The sequence below is a fragment of the Dama dama genome, chromosome 9 (genome assembly GCF_033118175.1).
Source record: "Dama dama isolate Ldn47 chromosome 9, ASM3311817v1, whole genome shotgun sequence".
Classification (NCBI taxonomy): domain Eukaryota; kingdom Metazoa; phylum Chordata; class Mammalia; order Artiodactyla; family Cervidae; genus Dama; species Dama dama.
In genome coordinates, this window is record NC_083689.1 from 10,910,728 (window position 1) to 10,935,161 (window position 24,434).

Below are 24,434 nucleotides of genomic sequence, written 5' to 3' on the forward strand. Positions count from 1 at the left end.
AAACTTTCATATAAAAAAACACAAATATTTTAACAGCTTTAGGCTAAGAACTGCCCCCACCCCTAGAAATGCATCTTAGACACCTTACTTCTTGTCTTTTATTAATGTTCATTTGCTCCTGTGGTATGTATTGTTTATGCATACGTACATAATGCTTAACATACATACCAAAGAACTTGGTTCTAAGTCCCTGTCATCTGTGACTGGGAGCAGTGTCTGGCACTTAAGCAGATTAAATTTGCTTAAGCTGTGAGCAAGGATGAGGGTTTCAGCTCCACCCAGATAACTGTCTGAGGCAACAGCAGCTGACTTCATACCAGATGGCTTTCCACCTTAGCCTTGATAGTTAACCATCTTTGGTTCAGTCCAGTTCGGTCGCTCAGTAATGTCTGACTCTTTGCTACCCCATGGATCGCAGCACGCCAGGCCTCCCTATCACCAACTCCCAGAGTTTACTCAGACTCATGTCCATTGAGTTGGTGATGCCATCCAGCCATCTCATCCTCTGTCATCTCCTTCTCCTCCTGCCTTCAATTTTTCCCAGCATCAGGGACTTTTCCAATGAGTCAGTTCCTCACATCAGGTGGCCAAAGTATTGGAGTTTCAGCTTCAACATCAGTCCTTCCAATGAATATTCAGGACTGATTTGCTTAAGGATGGACTGGTTGGATCTCCTTACAGTCCAAGGGACTCTCAAGAGTCTTCTCCAACACCACGATTCAAAAGCATTAATTCTTTGGCACTTAGCTTTCTTTATAGTCCAACTCTCACATCCATACATGACTACTGGAAAAACCATAGCTTTGACTAGACAGACCTTTGTTGGCAAAGTAATGTCTCTGTTTTTTAATATGCTGTCTAGGTTGGTCATAACGTTTCTTCCAAGGAGCAAGCATCTTTCAATTTCATGACTCCAATCACCATCTGCAGTGATTTTGGAGCCCAAAAAAATAAAGTCTGCTACTGTTTCTGCATTTATTTGCTGTGATGGGACCAGATGCCATGATCTAATTTTCTGAATGTTGAATTTTAAGCCAACTTTTTCACTGTCCTCTTTTACTTTCATCAGAAGGCTCTCAGTTCTTCACTTTCTGCCATAAGGATGGTGTCATCTACATATCTGAGGTTATTGGTATTTCTCCTGGCAATCTTGATTCCAGCTTGTCCTTCATCCGGCCCAGCATTTCTCGTGATGTACTCTGCATATAAGTTAAATAAGCAGGGTAACAATATACAGCCTTGATGTACTCCTTTTCCTATTTGGAACCAGTCTGTTGTTCCATATCCATTCTAGCTGTTGCTTCTTGACCTGCACACAGATTTCTCAGGAGGCAGGTCAGGTGGTCTGGTATTCGCGTCTCTTTCAGAATTTTCCACAGTTTGTTTTGATCCACACAGTCAAAGGCTTTGGCATATTCAATATAGCAGAAGTAGATATTTTTCTGGAACTCTCTTGCTTTTTCAGTGATCCAGTGAATGTTGGCAATTTGATCTCTGGTTCCTCTGCCTTTTCTAAATCCAGCTTGAACATCTAGAAGTTCACCGTTCATGTACTGTTAAAGACTGGCTTGGAGAATTTTGAGCATTACTTTGCTAGCATGTGAGATGAATGCAATTGTGCGGTAGGTTGAGCATTGTTTGGGATTGCCTTTCTTTGGGATCTTAACCACCATCTAAGTAATAAATAAATGCCATTGCTTGCCCTGGAGCATGTCACATTGAGCTGCTGCCTAAAGTGAGAAGCCACACATGTGAAGATTGAAAAGAAGGTAGAAATTTGCGACAGCAGCTCTGGCTGCAAACTTTGGGGTTGATATTGGATATCCCATTTTGCTCGTCCACCCTTGCCATCTTAGGAGTGAATTCCATCTCTCCTTTCTGTAGATTTCTCATTGCACTGCAGTTCCAGATGCTCTAGAGCAGAACTTGAAAACTGGACCACCAGCCAAGTCTGGCTCACTGTTTGTTTTTATTAATAAAGTTTTATTGGTATCCAGCCACGCCCCTCTGGGTATGCGCTGTCAATGACTGCTTTCCTGCTTCAATGGCAGAGGTGCAGCAGAGACTGACCCATAGAGCTGAAAATATTGCCAATCTTGCCCATTTACAGGACAGATTCGCTGACCCCTGGGCTGAGGAGTGATGGAGAGTCTCAAGGTGCCCCTTCCTCCCAAAGCGACTCTGGTGAAGTCATCTGCATGCCTTGTGGTCTATATGTTAATAAAAATATTTGCAAACCTGCTGGAAAATGGACCTGGCCATTTTCAAGTGATGTGGTTCACAGAGCAGACCCAGTTTTACTTCCCTGGATAGTTAGGGGAGAAGACGTTGCCGGGCTCCCTGGGATTCCTCTTAAGCAGCTGCAGGAGATGTGATAATGAGACTGGCTCTCCTCTGAAGTGGTTAGATTTGAAAAGCCAGGGAGGCATTTCCTGTTCATGTCAAGCATTTTCATTAGCTCCTTCTTAACCAAATCTGAGTTCACGAAAGATTTGACAAACTATCTGATATTTTTGTATGTTGATGCAAGACATGTGCTGTTTGTGTATAAAGCAAAAGTCATGCTATTAAAAAAAAATGTGTGTGGGGGGGGGGACTTCCCTGGTGGTCCAGTGGCCAAGACTCCATGTTCCCAGTGTAGGGGGCCTGGGTTTGATCCCCGGTCAGGGAGCTAGATCCCATATGCTTCAACTAAAGCCCAGCATAGCCAAATAAATAATAAAAATAAAACATAAATATTTTAAGGAAAAGATATAAATTCTACTTTGGGGGTTGTTTTCACCATTCCCTTGATTTTGATTATGCAGAGGAAGGTACTTTATCCCCTTCAAGCCCGTTTTTGGCCCTTGAGAGTTCCTGGAAAGGAGTCTGGTTAATAGCAAGTGTTCCTGGATGAGAAATTGGGCGAAAGGATCTGTAGCAAACTGGAAATTCAAAGTCTACATTTTTCAGTAAGAAAAGAGCAAGAGCTCATCAATGTCTGGCTCCATGGCTTTCTTTCTGATCAGTTGGTTGGTTTGGGGTTGGACCAGGGCCTGGCAGGCTGCTTCCCACATCTGGCTTCCCTCTTGTCCTTTTGCTGCCCGCCACCTGTCTCTTCATGGTCCAGGAGGTGGAATGGTATGTTTTTAAGTGGTTGAAAAGCAAATCAAGACGCAAATGGAAAGGAAATTCATGTTTTTCATCCATTAAGTTTTTTGGGAACTTTGTCGCACCCATTTGCTTGTGTATCATCAGTGGATGCTTTCAAACTGCAAGGACAGAATTGAGTCCTTGAGACAGAGACCATCTGACCTACAAAACTGAACATGTTCATTGGCTGACCATTTACAGAAAGGTTGCTAGTCCCTGGACTGGACAATTAAAAACCAAAAGGATGTATTATGGATGGATCTTCCTCGTTTGTGTCTAGTTTGCATTAGTGTCAGTGGCTGTTAGTGGTAAAGATGGGCTTCCAGGTGGTGCTAGAGGTAAAGAACCCACCTGCCAATACAGGAGGCGTAAGAGACTTGCGTTCAGTCCCTGGGTCTGGAAGATTCCCTGGAGGAGGAAAGGGCAACCTACTCCAGTATTCTTGCCTGGAGAATCCCCATGGACAGAGGAGCCTGGCGGGCTACAGTCCATGGGGGCCACAAAGAGACATGACCGAAGTGACTTTGTACACCTGGGCCACAAGAGTGACTGTGCTGGAAAGGTTGTAGAAGTTATTTTAGGGGGAGTAAAGCATGCTGCATGTAGTTGGAGTTTATTATGTGAGTCAGAAAAAAGGCAGTAAGGAAGGTTGCAGTGGAAAGCACGGTGGAGAGCTGGCTGAGCCCCGGGCTCCGGCAGTGACAGACCATGACTCGGGGCCGCGTCTTCGCTCCTCTGTGCCCCCATGTCCCTGTCTGTGATATGGAGACAGCTACGGAGAGAGATTTGACACGTGTCTGTGACCTGCCTGATGTGGGGCAGGCGCTCAGTGAAATGACGTGGTCATTTCATTAGGGCCAGTACATTTTAAGTAATCATTTTAATATCTGTCTATGTATTAATTTGGTTTTTGTTACTGCATGCGGTCTTTTCTCTAGCTGAGGGGAGTGGGCTTCTCACTGTGGGAACTTCTCTTACTGGCTCTAGACACTTGACCTTCAGTGGCTGTGACACAAAGCCTTGCCCCATGGCATGTAGAATCTTCCCAGACCAGGGATCAAACCGTTGACCCCAGAACTAGCAGGCAGGTTCTTAACCAGCAGGGAAGTCCAGTACATTTATTAAAAGACATTCCCCACAGGGTTTTGTGAGGCTTGATTGAAATGAGGTCTTTGTCTCCTCTCACTGCCATAACAAAACGTCACAGGCTGAGTGGCATCAACAACAGACATTTCTTTTCTCATAGCTTTTGGAGACTGCAGGTCCAAGACCAGGATGTCAGTAGTGTTATTCCCAGTGAGGCCTCTTTCCTCAGCTCGCAGATTGCCATGTTCTTGCTGTGTCCTCACATGGCCTTTCCTGTATGTGCGCTTCTTATAAGGGCACCAGCCATATTAGATCAGGGGCCCACCCTTATGACCTCTTTTAATGTTACTTCCCTCTTTAAAGGGTTTGTCTCCACATACAGTTCAATTTAGGTTTACAGCTTTAACATGAATATGGACAGGGGCACAATTCAGTCCATAATAGATGGTCAAGGGTCTGGGCTGTAGGAGATACTCAACAGCTATTAGTTCATCTACTTGGCCAATAGTATGCTTTGAGGCATTAAAAAAAAAATTTTTTTTTAAGAAATTTTTGATTGGGTTTGTTTTTCTGGTGTGTTGACCAACAACCCAATCAAAAAATGGGTAGAAGATTTACTTAACAGACTTTTCTCCAAAGGAAATATCCAGATGGCTAATAAATACATGGGGAAAAAAATGCTCAATATTGCTTATTGTTAGAGAAATGCAAATCAAAACTACAGTGAGGTTATCACCTCGCACTTACTGAGCACAGGCCTCAGTAGTTGTGGTGCACAGGCTCAGCTGCTCTCTGGTGTGTGGGATCCTCCTGGATCAGGGATCAAACCCATGCCTCCTGCATTGGCAGACAGACTCTACCCCTGAACCACCAGGGAAGCCCTAAAACAGCACATTTATTATCTCACAATTTTGGGGGTTCAGTTCAGTCGCTCAGTCATGTCCGACTCTTTGCAACCCCATGAACTGCAGCACACCAGGCCTCCTTGTCCATCACCAACTCCCGGAGTTTACTCAAACCCATGTCCATCGAGTTGGTGATGCCATCCAGCCATCTCATCCTCTGTCGTCCCCTTCTCCTGCCTTCAATCTTTCCCAGCATCAGGGTCTTTTCCAGTGAGTCAGCTCTTCGCATCAGGTGGCCAGAGTATTGGAGTTTCAGCTTCAGCATCAGTCCTTCCAATGAATATTCAGGACTGATTTCCTTTAGGATGGACTGGTTGGATCTCCTTACAGTCCAAGGGACTCTCAAGAGTCTTCTCCAACACCATGGTTCAAAAGCATCAATTCTTCAGCACTCAGCTTTCTTTATAGTCCAACTCTGACATCCATACATGACTACTGGAAAAACCATAGCCCTAACTAGACGGACCTTTGTTGGCAAAGTAGTGTCTCTGCTCTTTAATATGCTGTCTAGGTTGGTCATAACTTTTCTTACAAGGAGCAAGCGTCATCTTTTAATTTCATGGCTGCAGTCACCATCTGCAGTGATTTTGGAGCCCCAAAAAATAAAGTCTGCTACTGTTTCCCCATCTATTTGCCATGAAGTGATGGGACCTGATGCCATGATCTTAGTTTTCTGAATGTTGTTAGAAGTCCGAAATGAGTCTCGCTGGGCTAAAATCAAGGTGTTGGCAGAGCTGGTTCCTTCTGGAGGCTGTAGGGGAGAATTTGTTTCCCTTCCTTTTCCAGCTTCTAGAGGCTCTCTGCATCCTTGTTTATGGCCCCTTCCTCTGTCATCCCAGCCAGCAGGGGCCGGTCTGATCTTTCTCATGTTCTCTCTCATTCTGACTCCTCCTCCCCTCTTCCCCATTTAAGAGGTCAGCAGAGTCGCAACCTTCCTTTCAGGCATGTGTACAAAGTCGCTTCAGTCATGTCCATTTCTTTGCAACCCAATGGACTGTAGCCCACCAGGCTCCTCTGTCCATGAGAGTCTCCAGGCAAGAATACTGGAGTGGGTTGCCATTCCCTCCTCCTCCTCCATTCCCTCCTCATCTTCCCAACCCCAGGGATTGAACCTGTATCTCTCATGTCTCCTGCATCTGCAGGCGGATTCTTTACCACTAGCGCCACCTGGGAAGCCCCCTTCCTTCCATCTGCAATCTTAATTCTCCCTGGACATCAAACACTATTTACAGGTTCCAGGGATTAGGACAGGCCTATCTTGGGGGCTGGCTTCCCAGGTGGCTCAGTGGTAAAGAATCTGCCTGCCAATGCAAGAGACGCAGGTTCAATCCCTGGGTCGGGAAGATCCTCTGGAGGAGGAAACAGCAACTCACTCCAATATTCTTGCCTGGGAAATTCCATGGACAGAGGCGCTACCGTCCATGGGTTTTGTAAAAGATTCAGACAGGACACATCACATTGAATCTACGGGGACTTGAGGCATGGGGTGTTACCCTGTCCGACAGTAAAAATTTTTGGTTTTGCAGACAACACCATCTCTTAACTATGCAACTTGCATTTTGCCACACACAAAACCACACAAACACATGGGCCTGGGTGAGTGGTTTCTTTTTTTCCCTTTTTTTGTCTTAAACTCATGGAAAATTTCAAATGCACACAGAAGTAGACCAGTGCAGAGATTCCGTGTACCCATCAGGGGATGATTTTTAAGTCTTTCTCATATTTTGCTGTACTTGACCAATTGTCTGTACTGCAAATATCTATTACTCGTGTTATCAGGAAAGAAAAGAAAAACCACAAAGAAGTAAACATCCGAGCATCCAGGAAACATGAGGAAAACCAACACTGCGTTTTGAGGTTAAAAAGGAAAAAGATGCAAATAGAGCTTATTAGAACCTCCATCCTTTTCTGCAGTCATCACCCGTGAGCCTGAGTGGTAGGCAGAGATCGGGACGTTCTCAGGGCAAGCAAGATCTCAAATCATATAGGCTTGGGTAGGTCAGACCCTTCCAATGGAACCTGCTTGCGCTTGTCTGCTGACCTTTCCCCCTGAAAGTTGCATTGAGATAAGAGATTCTTGTCTGGGCCATCTGATGCAATAATCCAGTTCTGCTTTAAGGCAAGTAGACTATAGTTGCCGGGATGGTGGGTGGGGGTGGGGGATGGGTGATCCCAGGTTTGACCACTTTGCATCAAAATTGTACTTTCACTTGGGAGTCTGTGTGCCTCAGCGACCCTGAAAAGCGCCTGGAAGGTTCAGGAAAGGCCCGAAGAAATTTTGATAAATGACCTGGTCCTGTGCGTGTGTTTCTGTGTGTATATTTCTGAGAAGTTCCATTGGGGATCTTTCCTCCTGGCTTCTGTCACCTTCCATTTGCCCACCCCACCCCCTGAGGTGAGTCTCCTCATTTGATTTTCCACATCAACCCCTTGACCTTCTGCTCTTTAGGGAAATGGCTTGTACCTGATTAGGTTCCTGTGTTTCCCCATGAGTCTGGGAACCCTGAGCTCTGGACCACAGTCATCATGTTGCTCCTCTCAACTTAAAAAATAGTCACAACCTGAAAGTTGACAGTTATGTTTTATTCAGTGGGAAGTTTTAGGGCTTTAAGCCCTAAAGACAGCATCTCAAGTAACCCTGAGAGAGCAGCTCCAGGGAAGCAAGGGGAGGAGCCAGGTTATGAAGTTGCACAACAAAGGGCAGATAGCCTGAACATAAAGAGATTATTGTTAAGTAAAGGAAACCAGCTATCTCAAGTGAAGGAATTTAGTGCTTTTCTATGTAGGGGAAGATGCAAGAGTCTGGGCTCACTGAAACCATGCCTTCTATAAGTATCTCAGGGAAGCCTGGCATGCTGCAGTCCATGGGTTTGCAAAGAGTCAGACATGACTGAGTGACTGAACTGAATATGTATCTCAGCTATCTGGGGCCAGTGTCCTGTGTTTTTTTACATTCCAGGTTCCCCAGTGCTGCCTCGTGGCTGCAGGGTCACAGGTATTGTTTTCTTTCCTGGTTGCCCTTAGGGTTCAGAAAGTCACTGACGACTGTGACCCCCTTGTTTACTGATATGGCAGGACGACTCCATTTCTCCCTCCCAGTCCAGCCACATGACTCTGACCAGGTCTTCTGAGGAGCCAAGTCACCCAACTGGAGAACTAGGTGACCAGCATGACAGACAGGAGTGGAGAAAACCCACTTAGTGATGGTGAGAACTAAGGCTGGCCAGGAACGTGGGAAATGCACGTGTGTGGCGTGTGTCAGCGTGTGATGTGTGGTGTGTGGCAGGAGGACCTCAGGAGGCCAAGGGCTTAGGCGGATGAACTACTTAGGCGAGATGAGACCACAGCATTTTTAGAGCAGGTGGAACAGTAAGATTCAAACCCTATGTTACAGCTGCCTGGAGTAGAAAAGGCCAATCATGGATGGAAGCTACAAATCCTTTATCCTGTAGTTCCTTCACTGAACTTCTTATTTTACTTTTGTAGACACTAAAATAAAACAATTCACTGGAGAATTAGTGGAGTGACTGATTTTGTTTCTTTGCTCCTGAGAGTAATTGAGAGAACAGGAAACTATAGTAAACAAAAGAATAGCCTCTAATTCAATCTAACAGATGATTAGATCATCACAATCAAAAGATTAGGTTATTTGAGCATTTCAATAGATTACACACTATTTTAACAAGATTAAAAAAAATTATACAATTTTTAAAAGTTCCTTTCCTTTTACAAAATTATTAGCTATATTCCCTGTGTTGTACAATACCTCCTTGTAGCCTGTCTTATACCCGGTAGTTTGTACTGCCCGCTCCCCTACCCCTAGACTGCCCTCCTTCCACTCCTTTTTATGATTGAATAATATTCCAGCATATAGCCATCTACTTCATTTATCCAGTCATCAGTGGATGGGCATTTGGTGTTTGCATGTTGCACCTATTAAGGATAGAACTGTTATAAACATTTACCTCTACAAGTCCGTGCCAATGTTATGTTTTCATTTTTCCTGTGGTGGTCGAAGGAGTAGAATCGCTGAGTTGTGTAGTAACTCAGACCTTCTTAAAGCTTTACTCTGGATGAGACAGTGTGGCTTCCACTGCGTCCCCTAGACCGAAGTGAGTTGCAGACCTCCACACAGAGTCAAGGAGAGAAGAGCCTAACAAGGGTCTGACTGTCCAAAGGGCTTCATCAGGGTCCTCATGTCAGGCCCTCAGAGTGGAACCTGACACATAGGAAGTACTCAATAAATATTAATTACTCCCTGTTGTCATTCTCTTGATTACTAAGAATAATAGAAAACTGGGGCCATAGGGAAAAAATAAACTGTTAGGACTTAGGTTGACACCCATCAGTCAGCCTGACAGTAGATCTGTCCTCAGGATTTTGGAGATTATGATTATAGACTAGCAGTATTTGAGTCAGCAAGTGAGAACTAGAGGCTACTAGAGGTCACAATGACCACCAGCGTGGACAAGGTCATCAGGAGGCATCCCATATTCGTTCCAGAAAATGTGGAACTTCAGGCAAAATTGTCAGCATAAAAAGCACCTGTGAGAGATAAGTGCTTTGGTTTCTTTCCTTCCAGTATTTTTTCTATGAATTATGTGTGTAAGCATGTATTGCATATCTTAATAAAACTAGATTGTAAGATATATAGTTTATATGTTGCATTTTATCATTTAACATTAAATTAGAAGCATTTTTCCATATTATTCAGTATTGGTTTATGATGGCTACATGATCTAGCTAGCTCTATGTCCTTTTACTTAGTAATTTGGAAAGTTCATAATGACACACAGCTTGGCGAATTTCTACATGTAGCACACATCCGTAAGACAAGACCACCACCCAAATGGAATTACAGGATCCTCTGATCTCTTCCAGTCCATAACCGTCCCGTTTTCATGAAATGACTCCCAGTTTATCTATATACCACCTTATTACTGGACACATAGGTGGCTTCCAATCTTTTGCCCTTATTAATGATGCTGCAGTGATCTTCCTTGTACTGACACATTTATCTGTATCTGACTGCTTCCTCTGGATACATTTCTAAAAGTTGCAAAATCCTGAGTCAGAGGGTATGAATATATGGAAACGCTCTCAGTTGACATGCTGCGTCCATGTCAATCATGGTACTTCAGAATTCCCCTCCCTCTGCTTCTACACTTTGCCTGGACAGTGTAATTATGGTATTGTATTAATCAGCCCCTAACCCGTTTTTAGGACTTGGCTTCAAAACTAGCTCCACAGGGGACTTCCCTGGTGGTCCATTGGTTAAGAATCTGCCTTGCAATGCAGGGCATGCAGGTTTGATTCCTGGTCAGGGAATTAAGATCCCACATGCTGCAGAGCACCTAAGCCCTCACCCCCACGCCACAAGAGAAGCCTGCTCACAGTAACAAAAGATCCTGAGTGCCACAACTAAGACCAGTCGCAGCCAAATAAATGTTTAAAATGGGTAACTACATATTCTCCATACATCTGTGTGTGCCCATGTTCATCCTCATGTGTATTTATATTTAATGCAATACTTCATTTATTAAATATTTGATCCTCCACTGTGTGACAGATCTGTATAAATATGTCTGGGTGTGTGTATACAATGACCATGTATCTGGATGAGACATTCATTCACTTACTTCACATGTATTTAATAAGCACTCTTTTATCTACTGGGCTTTTCTGATAGCTCAATTGGTAAAGAATCTGCCTGCAATGCAGGAGACCCCAGTTTGATTCCTGGGTTGGGGAGATCTGCTGGAGAAAAGGATAGGCCACCCACTCCAGTATTCTTGGGCTTCCTTTGTGGCTCAGCTGGTAAAGAATCTGCCTGCAATGTGGGAGACCTGGGTTCGATCCCTGGGTTGGGAAGGGAAAGGCTACCCACTCCAGTATTCTGACCTGGAGAATTCCATAGACTGTACAGTCCATGGGGTCGTAAAGAGTTGGACTTGACTGAGCGACTTTCACTTCACTTCTATGTACTTTCACTTCACTTCTATGTACTGGGCTTGCCAGATGGCGCTAGTGGTAAAAGAACCCGCCTGCCAATGCAGGAGACTTATATAAGAGACACAAGTTCAATCCCTGGGTTGGTAAGATCCTCTGGAGGAGGACTGGCATGGCAACCCACTCCAGTATTCTTGCCTGGAAACTCCCTTGGACAGAGGAGCCTGGTGGGCTACCGTCCATAGGGTGGCAAAGAGTTGGACGCAACTGAAGTGACTTAGCACATCCACATGCACTTTTATCTACTGGGGACACAGAATCAGTACCCTTAACAGAGCTCACAGTCATCTTATGTTTCTTCTTAGTTTACTAAGAGCAGGTCAATGGAGTGCTTTCCAGATTTTTTCTTAAACAATCTGAATCATGCTGGGGGGGGGGGGGGGGGTGTAAAGCAGCTTATTTCTAAGGGACCCTTGATTTAAAAAACAAGTCTGTTAAAAATAGAGGCAGAACCGGAATATACTCGGGGGAGGGCTTGTTTCTTTTGCTTATCAGTAGTGAGATAAAATGTATCTCCAAATGGGCTGGTTTCCAACCTGGACACGTGTACACAAAGCACCTCATTCTAGGAGGGAGAGTGAATAAATTAAAGAGAGGTAATTTGCCCGTATTTATTTTCTCCTACAAGTGTGATGTAAAACTTTTCACACGTGCAGGAGCAGGCAACCACAACCACGTGGGGAAGCAGCCGTTTTTTGCAAATAAAAATGCTTCCCAGAAGTATGACAAATACAAGACTAACAGGTGTAGTACAGAGACGAGGCGCGCATGTGGTTCTCATCAGCTGCCTCGCTCCTGTTTTAAATGTAGGGCTTCCTGTAACAAGGAGAAAAGTTATTTCTCTCGAGGCTGCGGCTAATGATCCACTGAGCCTGCCTTTTTTACCCCTTCGCATTATCGTATATTTAACAAGCGCTTCCACGGAGAGAGCCGGCAATGAAAGAAGTCAGTGAGGGGGCGAGGGGCGGGGAGAGGCCCTTAGACTCGACATTTAACAGCTCTGGGTTTGACCCATATCTCTGGGTGATCTTGGGCCTCAGTTTCCTCCTTTGTAAGGGTGTTTGTTTTCCAGCACCACCATGCAAAGCAGGGTGGAAGGGTCTTTTAAAACAGTGATTCTCAACAGGGGTCGATTCTACCATCCAGGGGACCTCTGGCAGTGACTTGGGGACCTTTTTGGTCCCCTGCAGGAAAAGGGTATTACTGGCATCTCGTGGGTAGAGACCAGGGATGCTGCCGAACGTCTTGCAACGCAACGGACAGGCCCTACAACAGATCCAGCCCCAAATGTTACTGGTGCCCAGGTTGAGAAACGCCGGGGTGGACACAGGTTTGCAACGTTGGTGTCAACTCATGCAGCTGGCCTCCGGGCTTTCCTAGCTGCGGTTGCGGCTCCTCCGTGAGACACTTTGCCGTCTTATGTTTTGGGGATCGTAGCCCGAGGCGCTGCAGACCCCGGACTCGCACCCACCCCCTCTGAAGGGGCGAGGGCGGCGCTGTCCCACAGCGCTTCTCAGTTGACACTTCAGCGCACAGAATTACAACGCGGACGTCTGCCTCCTGGCCTCCCCGAACGCAGAGGAGCTGGGAAGGACCCCGGGGTTCAGGAAACTTGGCAGCTTCTCCCGCCCGCGACTCCCGTTATCTTCGTCAGAATGGGGAAAGCTTTTCTGCCCTAGGAGTGGGGCCCTTCATCTGCCCTCTCCGCCCCGCTGCCCTGAGGGCGTCCGCCCAGAGCGCCAGGGTTCAAGGACTCGGCGCTCATCTAGCGTTTCCGTCGGAAACCTCCGGCCGCCACCCCCTCAACCTCCCGGCTTGGGTGGGGGCGGGGCCTCCAGGCGGCGGCCGTTGCCCCGCCCAACCGCCTCCCAACGGCTCCCTTGGCCAAGCGGCGGGGCGGAACAGAGGTGGGGCGACTGCGCCTGCGCGCGCATGCGTGGAGCCTAGGGGCGTGGTCTGCAAGTGGCCCCGCCCAGACTCGGCGTCTCTGCCCGCCCTATCTCCCAACCTCCTCAGCGTGGCGCCGACGCTGCGTGCGGCGCGGGTTACCCAGAGTGCTTCGCGCGGGGGTAGCTCACTGGAGTTTGGTTCTCGAGGCGGCGGCAGCAGCGGCGACGGCTCCGGCGGCTCCTCCTCCTCCTCTGGTGGTGGCGGCGCCCCGGGCCTGAGCCCCGGCCCCGGCTCACCTCTCCGTCACCCCGCGCGCCCCCTCTTTCCCCGGCGCCGCGGGGAACATGAGGCTCCGCTCCCGGAGGCCGGCGAGTGAGTGACCCCGGTCCCCCGCCTCAGCCTGCCCGCCCGCTGGCCCGGCCGCTCCCCCCCCGCCTCGCCCAGGCAATGACAGCGGCTCCGCCGTCTCCGCAGCAGATCAGGGACCGGCTGCTGCAGGCCATCGACCCCCAGAGCAACGTAAGTGCTCCTCACACAGGTCGAGGTGGAGGCCGCGTGGGCCCAGGACCCTCCCCCTCCCTAGTGCTCCTCGTCCACCGGGCTCCGAAGGACCCCCCGGACACCCAGCTGCCCCTGAGGGCCGCTGCCATCCCGGTCTCTCTTCCCCCGGGCCCGGGCCGGGGGCTGGTCGGGCAGCCCGGCAGCGCTCGGTACGTGAGGCCGAGGCTTTCGTGCGGCCTGGGCGAAGGGAGCAGATGGGAGCTGAGACTAGAGTTTTTCCCCCTCATCCTCTCTAATTCTACGACCCTTGCTGTTCCTGACGGAGCTCGCCCGCCTCGCCCTTACCGTAGGACCCGCGACCCCCGGGAAGCCCTCCCGGCGGGGGGGAGGGGAGGGGGAAAGGCTGTGATCAACTGGTGTCCGGGGTAGGACTCGGGGAACCCGTGCCGCCGGTGTCTCGGCCTTCTGGGTGATGAGGGAAGTCTTCTTTACCTTTCCTCCCGGCTGGAAGCACCTTCCTGGCTTCGGAGGGAGCCCCCCCGGCCTCCTTTACACCTAGCCGGGTGCCCAAGGCGCGTGGAGAGTCCCTTTCGGTTCTGAGAGTGGACTTGCCTTCGTTGGGTCTCTCTTGGGGTCGCTGCCGACGGAAGATGATCTTGTGGAGAGTGGGATTCTTCCTGTTATCTTTCTGGGCCTAAGTACTCTTTGCGTCTCAGACCAAGGCAGAGTCCCGCTTTTCGGTAGTGAATTAGAGGTGATTGTGTGCACTCCCATTCCACCCAGAGCCCTCCTTCGTCTGCCCCCTACGTGGGGCCCTAGCCTGCTGGTTTGTGACCTAGACAGTCAGGGTTAACCCCAGGGTGTCGCTTTCTCAGGTGCTGCTCCACCGAGACTGCTGTTTGTGGAGGGATCTCCCCTGCCCCCCACCGTGTGTGTTGGGAAAGACTCATCGTATTCTCATGTTTTCTCTGAGTGGTTGTCCGTGATAGGGGTCATTTTCCCTTGTGGCCAGAGCAGGTTCAGCAATGGTAAGATGCTGTAGCATCCAGGTATGAAGTGAGCCCCTGCATTTCCTGGGAGACCAGGAAGTGGCCATTGAAACCACTTTTTAATGTGCTGGGGATGGAAGAAATAAACCATCTTCGGCTTGGCCAGGTAACTTAGGTTTCTGTCACTGTGGGGACTTCTGCTTTTCCTTTATGTGAGTTTTATTGACTACTTTTAGCAGTAGGTTTTAGCCAGCACTCTGGGAATAATTCATGGTTGGATTGTACAAATTTGATAGAGAGGAGTTGTGATCTTTGTAAGACTGATTTGTGTATCATAAGTAATTCTGTCATTCCTGGTCTTCAGGCCCCATGAAGATAGGCTTGGTGGTATTTGTCTTTAACAAATGTTGTATACATTTTTGTTATGACTTTGGGGGTGGAGTAGGCACAAGCTATATAAAACCTTGCAGAATTTTTGCAGTAACTGGTGCTGCAGCAATTCCCAAGACTGAAAAATTAGAGGATAAAACAAGTGAAATGAAAAATGTAGCCTTGGTGACTTTCACCTCAGAGTGTAATTTCTTGAGTTCCATGTGCTGGTTTGCCTTCCAGAGATTCTGAATGGTTGCTGAGATATTAGCACTGATCCTAATACCACCTAGGAGAGCTTTGGGATCTGGAGGCGCTTTAACAGGCAGTCACCATGTTGTAGATTAGGTGGGGTGGTGACCTCAGGGGTTCTAGTGTTTTGTAAGACTCTAAAGCGTTCCTAGGAGAACAGGAGGAAGAGGGACCAAGCCCATGGTTGTGTTACGTATTATGGAGTGCATATTTCACGTGGCTTATCTGGGATGACTTAGAGTCTTACTGATGTAGTGAATGAAATCGGGGTATTGTCTCTGAATATGAGCGATGAGAAAGTGCCTCCTTTAAATGCTGCTGTTGTCAGTGATGTTCTTGAGTATTGTTACAAGCCATTTGACTGGAGTGTGGCTTGGAGCAAACTCCACAGAGAAAAACTCACAGCCATGGAGGAATAGGTTGCTGGCAGAGATGCTGTGACCATATTTCTGCAGTTTCTCTTGATTGAACTGGGCTCAGGTGAGAGCTAGGTGGCTTCATCAAGGCATTGCCAGCACGCAGCTGCTCTTCTCTGCCTTACCCAAGCAGGAACTCCACGTCTGCATAGTTAGTTGACACATATTTAAGATGCTCCTGGAAAATAAAAATGGGGACAGCGTTGAAGAGCCAACACTAAAATTAAACCTCTTCTGAGAGAAGCTATAGAGAATTGTGTCATTAATGCTTACCTTCATGGGCATGTAATTTTGATAACAGACTTAACTTTTGCTTGAAAAGTCAACTCAGGCAGCTGACCTAATACCCACAAGTATCTAAAAAGTTAGGGAAGTAACAAAGTAACATTTTCTGATCATCTCCCTGACAAAGGGGGTTCTTAAGAGGAAAGTTCTTTGCTCTAAATTCTAGCCTGTGGAGTGCTTGAATATCTATAGCATCAGGCTTTGATTTAATAATTTTTGCCATCTCAGTAATAAATTCTGTACACTCCTTTTCAGAAAGCAACTGAAAGTTTTTTGTAACAGTGGAAGCCTTACTCTTACCGTTGTATGGCAGCCCAAGGTGTTGAAAACCTTTCCGAAGTGCACTGTGTGCCTTTGTTAATCTTGTTTTGTTATGGATAAAGTTGAGGAGGACTGTCTTCTTCCAGCCCAGAAATCAAGAGTCAGTCCACTCAAAGCATCAGCAAGTGATTGGGTTCCTCATCAGCAAGTGATTAGATTTCCATTTGTATTGGACACTCCTTATTTTGCCAGAGTTCAGGCTTTGTCTTCCAGACCAGAGGACAACCTTCAGGAGGAGTTTGTTTCTCTGTCTGCTCTGTCTAGAGCAGAAGTGATAGGCATACTTTCTAAGTGCTGGTTAAACTACTGAACCCTAGACTCCTTCTTGGGTTCTCCAGCAGGAAATCTCAGGACTACATTCCTTCCTCAGTATTCTGCAGACTTCAGGTGCCAAGAGGAGGTGACCAAGGGGCCTCTGCAGAGAGACACATGGAAAAGATCGTTTTCCCACCTAGCAATTGGAAGGTGAGGATACCAGTGAGCTTCTTGGGCTGTGGGTTCCTCATCTACAAGCTGGGTCTGGGGACTGGTGTATTTGCCCCATAAACTAGATCCAGGTTCAGATTCTGGACCTGGGCATCAGAGACTAACATGAATTGTTGTTCTAGAAGTTTTGTCTTTTATTGCAGGATCTATTGTGTGAATTTTCTGAATAACAAATACTAACACACTTCTGCACAGAGATGTATGCTTTACCTGACTTTGTGCAGCACTTCAGCAGTCTCCTGCTTTCTTCTAACAGCCTGTAAAGGGACGTGGGGTGCATAGCCAGTCTCCCCTTTCTGTGGGTGCAGAAGCCGGCATCATGACAGTAGGTGCTGTTTAGTGTCTTCCATGGCCTGGAGAGGACAAAATGCCTTTGTTTCCTACTCACTTAATGTGAGGTGACTGCCCTAAAGTTAGGGACTTACCCAGAGTTATTAAGCGATAATGCTTCCAACTTTAAATGTACTGTAGTGATCTCAAATGTGGAGAGATGACTTCAGAAGAGGCCATGAGGGCAGTGTTCTTGAGCTGGTAAGAAAAGATGTGGGCGTGTTTTCTCTCCCACACAGGTTTATAAGAGAGTACAACTTGGGTTCGATTTACCTGTGATAGATCCAACAGGTTGATGACATTAGACAACCTGTCCCGGAAACATCTGAAGGTTTCTGTCAGGGGAACAGAATCTTGGGCCAGTCCACACTGTGATGTGGTAACTGCCAACTGATGTGGAACTTGTCATGAGTCTGGTGTTCCAGCTTTCTTTTTTGCTTCAAGATTACAGCACTTCTGGTGTTTTTATAAAACACCATTGATCCTGCAGAAAAGAGGAATCTTGTAAGTTCTGAAATGGAAGGCTGTTAGTTCCAATTCTCATTAATATATTATAACATATAAAATCTAAACATGTGGACTCTTCCTGATCACACCGGTGGCCCAAATTCAGTAGCCTTCCTGTCTTTGCTCTCTCTATTGTGGCCAGGATGTGTGAGGCCAGCAGTGTGTCATTTTATGACTTTGGGCAGTGGACAGGTGACAGTGTTGGTTGTCAAGCAGGTGTAAGTAAGTCCTTGTTGTGACTCGCCCTCTTCCTCAGAAGAAGGTGGACTTTACTTTCTGTCTTCACGGAGGTCCTCAGAGGTGGCTCTCATCAGGGGATGTTGTCCTGGCTGCAGGTCACAGAGGCCTGGAAAACAGGTCAGGTCCGCTTGGGGGAGAGGCATTTGTCCTGATACAGGTATAAACAGGCACTGTGGTCACTTGGACTCACAACATCGCTTTGAGTGGTGGGCCATGCCCTCCAAGGGGCCAAGCTTGGCATTCTGTGAAGGAGGAGCTCTCTGCTCACTTTGCCTCAATTTGTCCATGTGTCTGTCTGCTCAGATGGAGTTCTGGTTTATCCAGCACTGATTTTAACCCATCATAACCTCTCAGTGACTGCATCCAGTGGTCTCCTGCCACCCCTCCACTGTAAACAGCTTTCTGGAAGCTGGGGGCTCTGTCTCAGCAGAAGTCGTGCTTTTTCTATTTATTCCTGGTGGTGGCTGTCCTGAGTCTGCCTGGTGCCTGTGGGGCCCACTTAGCTGGTTGTCAGGTTGGGTGCCTGAGTTTGTGGCTCAGTGGCTGGCTGCGTAGGCAGTAGCATTTTCAGTCCGGCCTTGTGAGTGCCCACACTTAGAGCCCCCTTCTTCCACTGCTCCTTTTCATTCTCCGGACTGAGCAGGTATTGACACAGGGATTCCATGAATTGGAGAGCATTTCCTGCATAAGGAGGGCCTACCAGTATTCCGCATGCTGGATTTAAACGTATACTCTGAATGAATGCCAGTTCCTGGAAGGCAGTACACCTGCATTTCAATCACCAACTTGACACACGCTGTTTATGGAGATACATGATAAAACTGGAAAAGGTGGCTCAACTGTTGAGTAAATATTTCTAGTGAGTGTTTACGGTGCTGGCTGTGGAGGATGCAGACCTGGGGATACCCAGCCACTACCCTGCCGGGACCTGGAGCATGCGTAGTGTGCACATGGATGGTCAGGGGTTGGGCAGCCTCACAGGGCTACAGCTCTTAGATCCAAATGGAACAATTCTTCATGCGTCTTATTCAGAGATGGTTCAGAATTCTTAAGAACATAAAATGACTTTGTAGAGTTGTTTTTTCCTCCATCATTTGTGTTTTCAGAAGGAAAAGGAAGTCATTTCTTGGTTTGTCTCTGACCTGAGGGGAGTGGAGAGTTTGGAGGAATTACTGGCAAGTCATCGAACAGTTTACCCTCTCAGCAGTGGGATAGGAAGAGGGCTGGTGAAGGGCCTGGAGGCTGGTTTACAGTACAGGTTTAGGTTGGCTCTGTGTGGCTTCTGGAGGCAAACTTAGGACTCAGAAGGCAGGAGTTCCTGGGAGGTAGGTGCTCCCTACCTCGGGGGAGCTCTTGATGATCATCAGAGCTGGCTCAAGAGTCCAGGGCCAGCATGCCAGGAGGGTGTCGGACAGGATTGAGCCCTTGGTCAAGACTCAGACTCTTCACCTGTGAGTTCCTGGAGGTTCTGTGATTATGTATGGAGCCTGTTAAAATGAAGGGTCATGTCAGATGATGTGCCCCAGCCAGGTGGGTGGGGTTAAAAGCCTTCAAATGCTTCTGGGACTGCAACAAAGTTTCCTGGATTCGTCCATTGGCAACTATAAAAGGAAGAGCTCCCATTTACTAGCACTTACTGTGTGCCAGGGATGTGTAGTGTGCTTTGCATCCTGGGTAGTTCTCTGAACCACTCTTAGACGTGGATGCTGTGTCTTCATTTTAGGGAAGAACAGAGGTTAAGTGATCTTTCCAGTGTCACAGAGGTGGATGTGGGAAAGCTCTGTGCCCAAACCCAGTGCTGGTTGGCTCAGAAGCCAGTGGGCCTAACAGCCTGTTACATAAGCAGTGCCCAGAATGAAAGTTGAAGTCCAGTGCATCTTCTGAGGTTTACCTTAAATGTTAAGTGTTTTTAAACGTTAAGCTTTGCCTTTCCATTTTCTTCCCAGTTCCTGCAACCTTTCCCCTCTAAAAATCTTCTTGCCTACTGGCTCCTAACCTTTTGGGGTATCAAGTTCCATTTTTATGATCAGAAACATTCAGGAACTTCTGCATGATGGCAGGTGTACTGTTTTGTTTTGAAAAAATTCAAGGACAGAAGCTACTCCTAATCCAGTAATGTTTTGAAGTAAAGGTATAGCTTGTCATCAAAACAGCATCTACGGAAGCTTGCAAGCCGACTTTACCTGTTTGTGTGTGGTACCTTGTATCGGACCCTTTGCGCTGCCTCTGGCCGGGGCCTCCTGTCATCCCTACTGCTCTCCCTTTTCTAGAAACCTTTCCTGCTTTAATCCAAGAGGGTCTCCTTCAGGCACCTAACAGAACTTAAAAATCCTACATTCCTGCTGAGACTAGATCCGTTCCCGTAGGATGGCAAGTTCCTTGGTAACAGAGCAAGAGTTATTCCCCAAGTATCCAGGAAGAACTTCTTCGGCGAGTGGGTGCTCAGATGCTTGGTGACGTTCCTGTGAAAGGGCTGGTCTTCAGAACCAGCGGTCAGCACTTACTGAGCAGGTACAGGATGCCAGCACTTTGCACATTTAACCTATACAGCAATACAGCAACCTGGTGAGGCAGGTACCAGTGTAGAAACTGGGGCTCGGTGGACACGCTGCTAGAAGGGATGGCGCTGGGGTTGGAACCTGCCCACCCAGTCCTCACCCACCTGCTGCTGCCTCCCATGTCACTCGGGAGAGGGCAGTGGATACAGGACAGGCACTCCACTCTCCTGCCTAGATTTGGATCCTTAGGCTGGATTCTTCTGTACAGCATTTTTATGCTTGTTCAGGAGGAAAGTTGTACCTGAATACTCTGCTTTCTCTTGAATTGGCTGAGAAAAAGGTGTTTTTCACGTTTCGTTTCTTGGCTGGCATTTTTCACCCCTGACAGAGAAGGTGGCTCTTGATCTTAGATCCCTGTCTATCTGTGATCCCTGGAGACACTGATCAAATACCACCTAGAGACTCTTTGGCCTTGTTTGATCATTGACAAACCAAACCCTTTCGGACACCCCCCCCCCCCCCCCGCCCCCAAATTTCATTCTTCAGGGCCAGAAAGTGGGTGATGCTTTTTCCAGACCACACTTCATGGTAGGTCAGCCTGGTGGCTGCTATGGAAACTCTAGTCACTTGTCCACTGTGTGCAAAGTGATTTTGTAGGTGGCTGGCCCTAGTTCTGTGGTGGAGTCGGGAGAGTTACTGATGGAGAATTTGGCTGCACGTGACCATGGCTCACACCGAGAGGCCATTGGTGGCCTGGCTGTCCTCTTCCAGGTGCTGGTGGCCCTGCTCTCCTGCTTGTACCTTCAGTTGCGCCCCCTACCCACACCCCGGTCACACTTGGCTCTGCAGAGCACCTGGCTTGCTAAGCTGGCCTTGGCTCTCCTGGCACACACCTGCAGGCTATGTTCCCCTTGTCCCTGTGATGCCTTACTTGGATATTCCCCCTCCCCTATTCCAGCTTAGCTCTCTGGACCCCTCTGCCATCAGGTCCCTGGTCCAGCTTGGGGTGAGTAGTGGGCTGGTGGCCACAGGGTGATCCCCAACATAGCTACCTGTGTCCTTAAGGCCAGTCCTTCTTGAAAGCCATTTCCAGTGAACACGTCCCAGCTTTTTTTCTTTTTTTTTTTTACCCCCTTGGTGTGCCTTGGCATCTGTGCCAGGCAGATAGTTGGCAAGCCAGCTTTTTAGTGTTGTGGGGGTGGGTGAGTGACACTGATGTGGAGGTATGCAAAATAGGAACAATGGTTTTATACCCTTTCTGCTAATTATTTCACATTGTTTCCTTCAAGCATTCAGTTAGATAGTTGCAGGCAAAGCACCTTTACTACTTCTGCATTGGCTTGTGTTGCACAGAGGCCCAGAAGTGGATCTCTTCTCAGGTGACACCCTGGCTTTACTTCATCCCTCTGTTTTGCTTTTTGTTGCCTTTGCACAGTGGGCATCGTCTCCCCAGCCCCTGTAACTTTGGGAATCACTGTTAGCGACCATCATCCAGGGCAGAAGAGGAAGGTACTTCTTCCCCAGAAAGCTGAGCAGACGTTTCCTGGTGCTTTGATTGAATTTGTCTGGACTTTCATTGAATTAGCAGACTGTGTTGATTGGTTCACCCCTAAATCAGGACATGGTGTTATTCCACCCAGACTGACCCAGAGTAGAGGAGGTGCCCAAGAGACATTAGGGCACTGTTCATGGGAGAATGGGCTTGGTGTTACCTGGTAGTGACCCCTGGGTGATGCCTTTGAGGTGCTGAGATAGTCACCTCTTTAAACATTAAAATTTTGATATGATCACGCCTTCAAGTAGTTGGGTGTTGTGCTGGGCCTGGGATTGGGTCTAGGTGACGGAATGGACATAACTGAAGTATAAGTTCTGGAGTAAGCAATGGGTGGTTTGCATGGCATCAGATGGCAGCATGGGGCTCTGAGTACCCCTCGTTCTGGCTGAACTGCAGACTCTGATTTGCCTGTAGTCACACTTGGGTTCCTCGTATTAGCGCAGGTGCTCGGTTGCAGCTTTTGACCCCATCCTGGGCTAAGGAGCCCTTTGGGAGTCCAGGAGAGCCTCAGCATGGCCCTGCTTATCCTCTGTTCCTGCACGCGCCGTCACCTCCCCTGGTGCTGCAGTAACTGCCTGGGTGAGGCTGGGGAGGAGGAGGCAGTGCCTGTGACCAAGCAGGAGCCGAGCTCTCCAGCCTCATGTTCTCTCAGGCTCAGAGCATGGATGGTTCCTGGGAGGTCTGGTCAGAGCTGATTGTTGTGCCCATTTCCTCTTAACTGTCCCCTTCCCCTGCTTAACAGAAGCTGGTACCTACTTGATTTTCAGAGTTTGGTTTCTTTCCCTTAGGTTAGTTAGCTGAGATCAGGTCAGGTGATCTTTCATGGCCCTTCATTTTCCCTTTCCTATGTGTCGGGAGCTCTGACAAGCACCCAAAGTTGGTGATGTCTACTCCCCCTTGGCTGGATGCTGGCAGCTGGGCAGTGGCAAATGTGGGCCACATGTTACGATTGAGGTGTGTCTGGGGGCAGAGAGGTTTGTGAATGGACATTTCACTCTCGCTTCTATTTTAAAGGAGCTTCTTATTCTTAAGCATTTAAAGTTCTCCCTTTGAAGGCTGGTCAGCAAGCCAAAGCTGCTGCTGAGTGCAGGAGCCTCACTTCTCACCATCACCCTCCTGAGTGAGGTGAGCTCATCCTACATTTGTTTGTAACCTTTCTCCTTGCACCACCAAGTCAAAATACTATTAGGGATTAAAATTGGAGTGGGAGAACTGAGAGGGAAACTATTCTGTGTTTTTGTCCTCGACACCACGTGCATATGTGTGTTATGTGGATAGAACTGTTCCACGTGGTGAGAAACGTAGCAGCTCTGGGATTTGAACTCTTGAAGAGCCGTCAAGGATGGGTTCACTTTCAGATTGAAAACTCCTGAAGAATCACTCGGACTTGGCTTGGGGGTGGGAGAAAATGGTAGTCTCCAGAGGAAGTAGGGGAGGAGCTTGCAGAAGAAGCAGGGTCTGCTGTGCAGACAGAAGCAGCAGGTGTCCCTTGACTGCTGTAGCCCTCCCGTGTGGCAGGGCAGAAACAGTGAGACAGCGGTCTGGGCCGGGAGCTAGGGACTGTCTTTGGGTTGCTGGTGAACCTGCTTGTCGGCCCCACTCAGAGTTAGGGGAGTAAGTGTCTGCCTTTCGCCCTGCGGATGATACTCCTTTGTCAGGAGTATAATCGGCATGGTTTTCTGTCCTGTTGGTGGTGGGCTCCTCCAAGTCAGGAAATAGGAAGTGGCATCATCTGCTTTGTGAGATGAGCTGGCCTTGGGCATGAGGATGCATTACTGATGCTTGTCACTTGAGGCCGTCTCCCCGGGTCATTATGCTGTCCTTAGTGACACCGCAGGCTCAGTGCTGAATGCAGCTGCTTGGGAATGAAGGAAGCCTGAGGCCTGACGCTGAGTGGTTGCTGTGGTTGGCCCCCTGGACCATACTGCACTGGCCTTTCTGCTCTCTCCAGACCTCCTACTCACTGTACCTCCTTGCCTTTGAATATTTGACTTTTCTTTGAGGACCCCTGTCTGGCCTTTAAGACTTTCCCCAGATGCCTCACCATGGTTTCCAGTGAGCCCTGGGAGCTTGCAGGCCAGCCAACTACTGACCTCGGCATGCTGTGCTGTTTGTTGGCGGTGCCACAATCCACTGCTCTGCTGGCTGCCTCCCTCAGTCGCCCCATTCCTGTGAATGGGATCTCTAGGGAGATGTAGGCTCTTCCCAGCCAGTCTCCTGCATCCAGATCTTGTCTCTGTGCCAGCCCCAGAGTGAGTGTTCAAAAACAGACTGGGATGTTTCACTCTCTCTGTTGGGGCCGTGTGGCTGACTGGGTAGCGTGGGAGCTCTGTAGGTGACATAGTGAAGAAGGCAGTCTTTCTCCAGGTGGAAAACTTGGGCTTTAGAGTTGGGCAGAACTGAGTTGGGATCGTGACTCTGCTGTTCACCATGTAGTTTTGGATCAAGTTAGGTTTGCAGCCTTAGTTTTCCTTGGAGGATGTCCAAGTGGGACATCCTCTACTGACAGTGGGATGTGGTCCCTGGCCTGAAGCATCCTGGGTCTTGATGGGTGGGTGGTAGCTGACAGTTCACAGACTTGTTGGTGGGCAGCTCACCCCAGGTTCCATCCCTTGGTGGGTGTCCTTAGGATGCTTAGTGATTGAGGTCTAGCCAGTCATGGG

At 48.2% G+C, this 24,434-nt stretch overlaps 1 protein-coding gene across 1 annotated transcript in view; it reads left to right on the forward strand.

The window, feature by feature from the left end:
- The first annotated feature begins 13,209 nt into the window (after window positions 1-13,209).
- Window positions 13,210-24,434, forward strand: part of MED26 (mediator complex subunit 26) — a 40,374-nt gene continuing 29,149 nt past the window's right edge. The window contains exon 1 of the mRNA XM_061149945.1: window positions 13,210-13,541. Coding sequence (XP_061005928.1) covers window positions 13,470-13,541 — 72 coding nt within the window. The 5' untranslated portion in view covers window positions 13,210-13,469. The remainder of the gene's footprint in view (window positions 13,542-24,434) is intronic.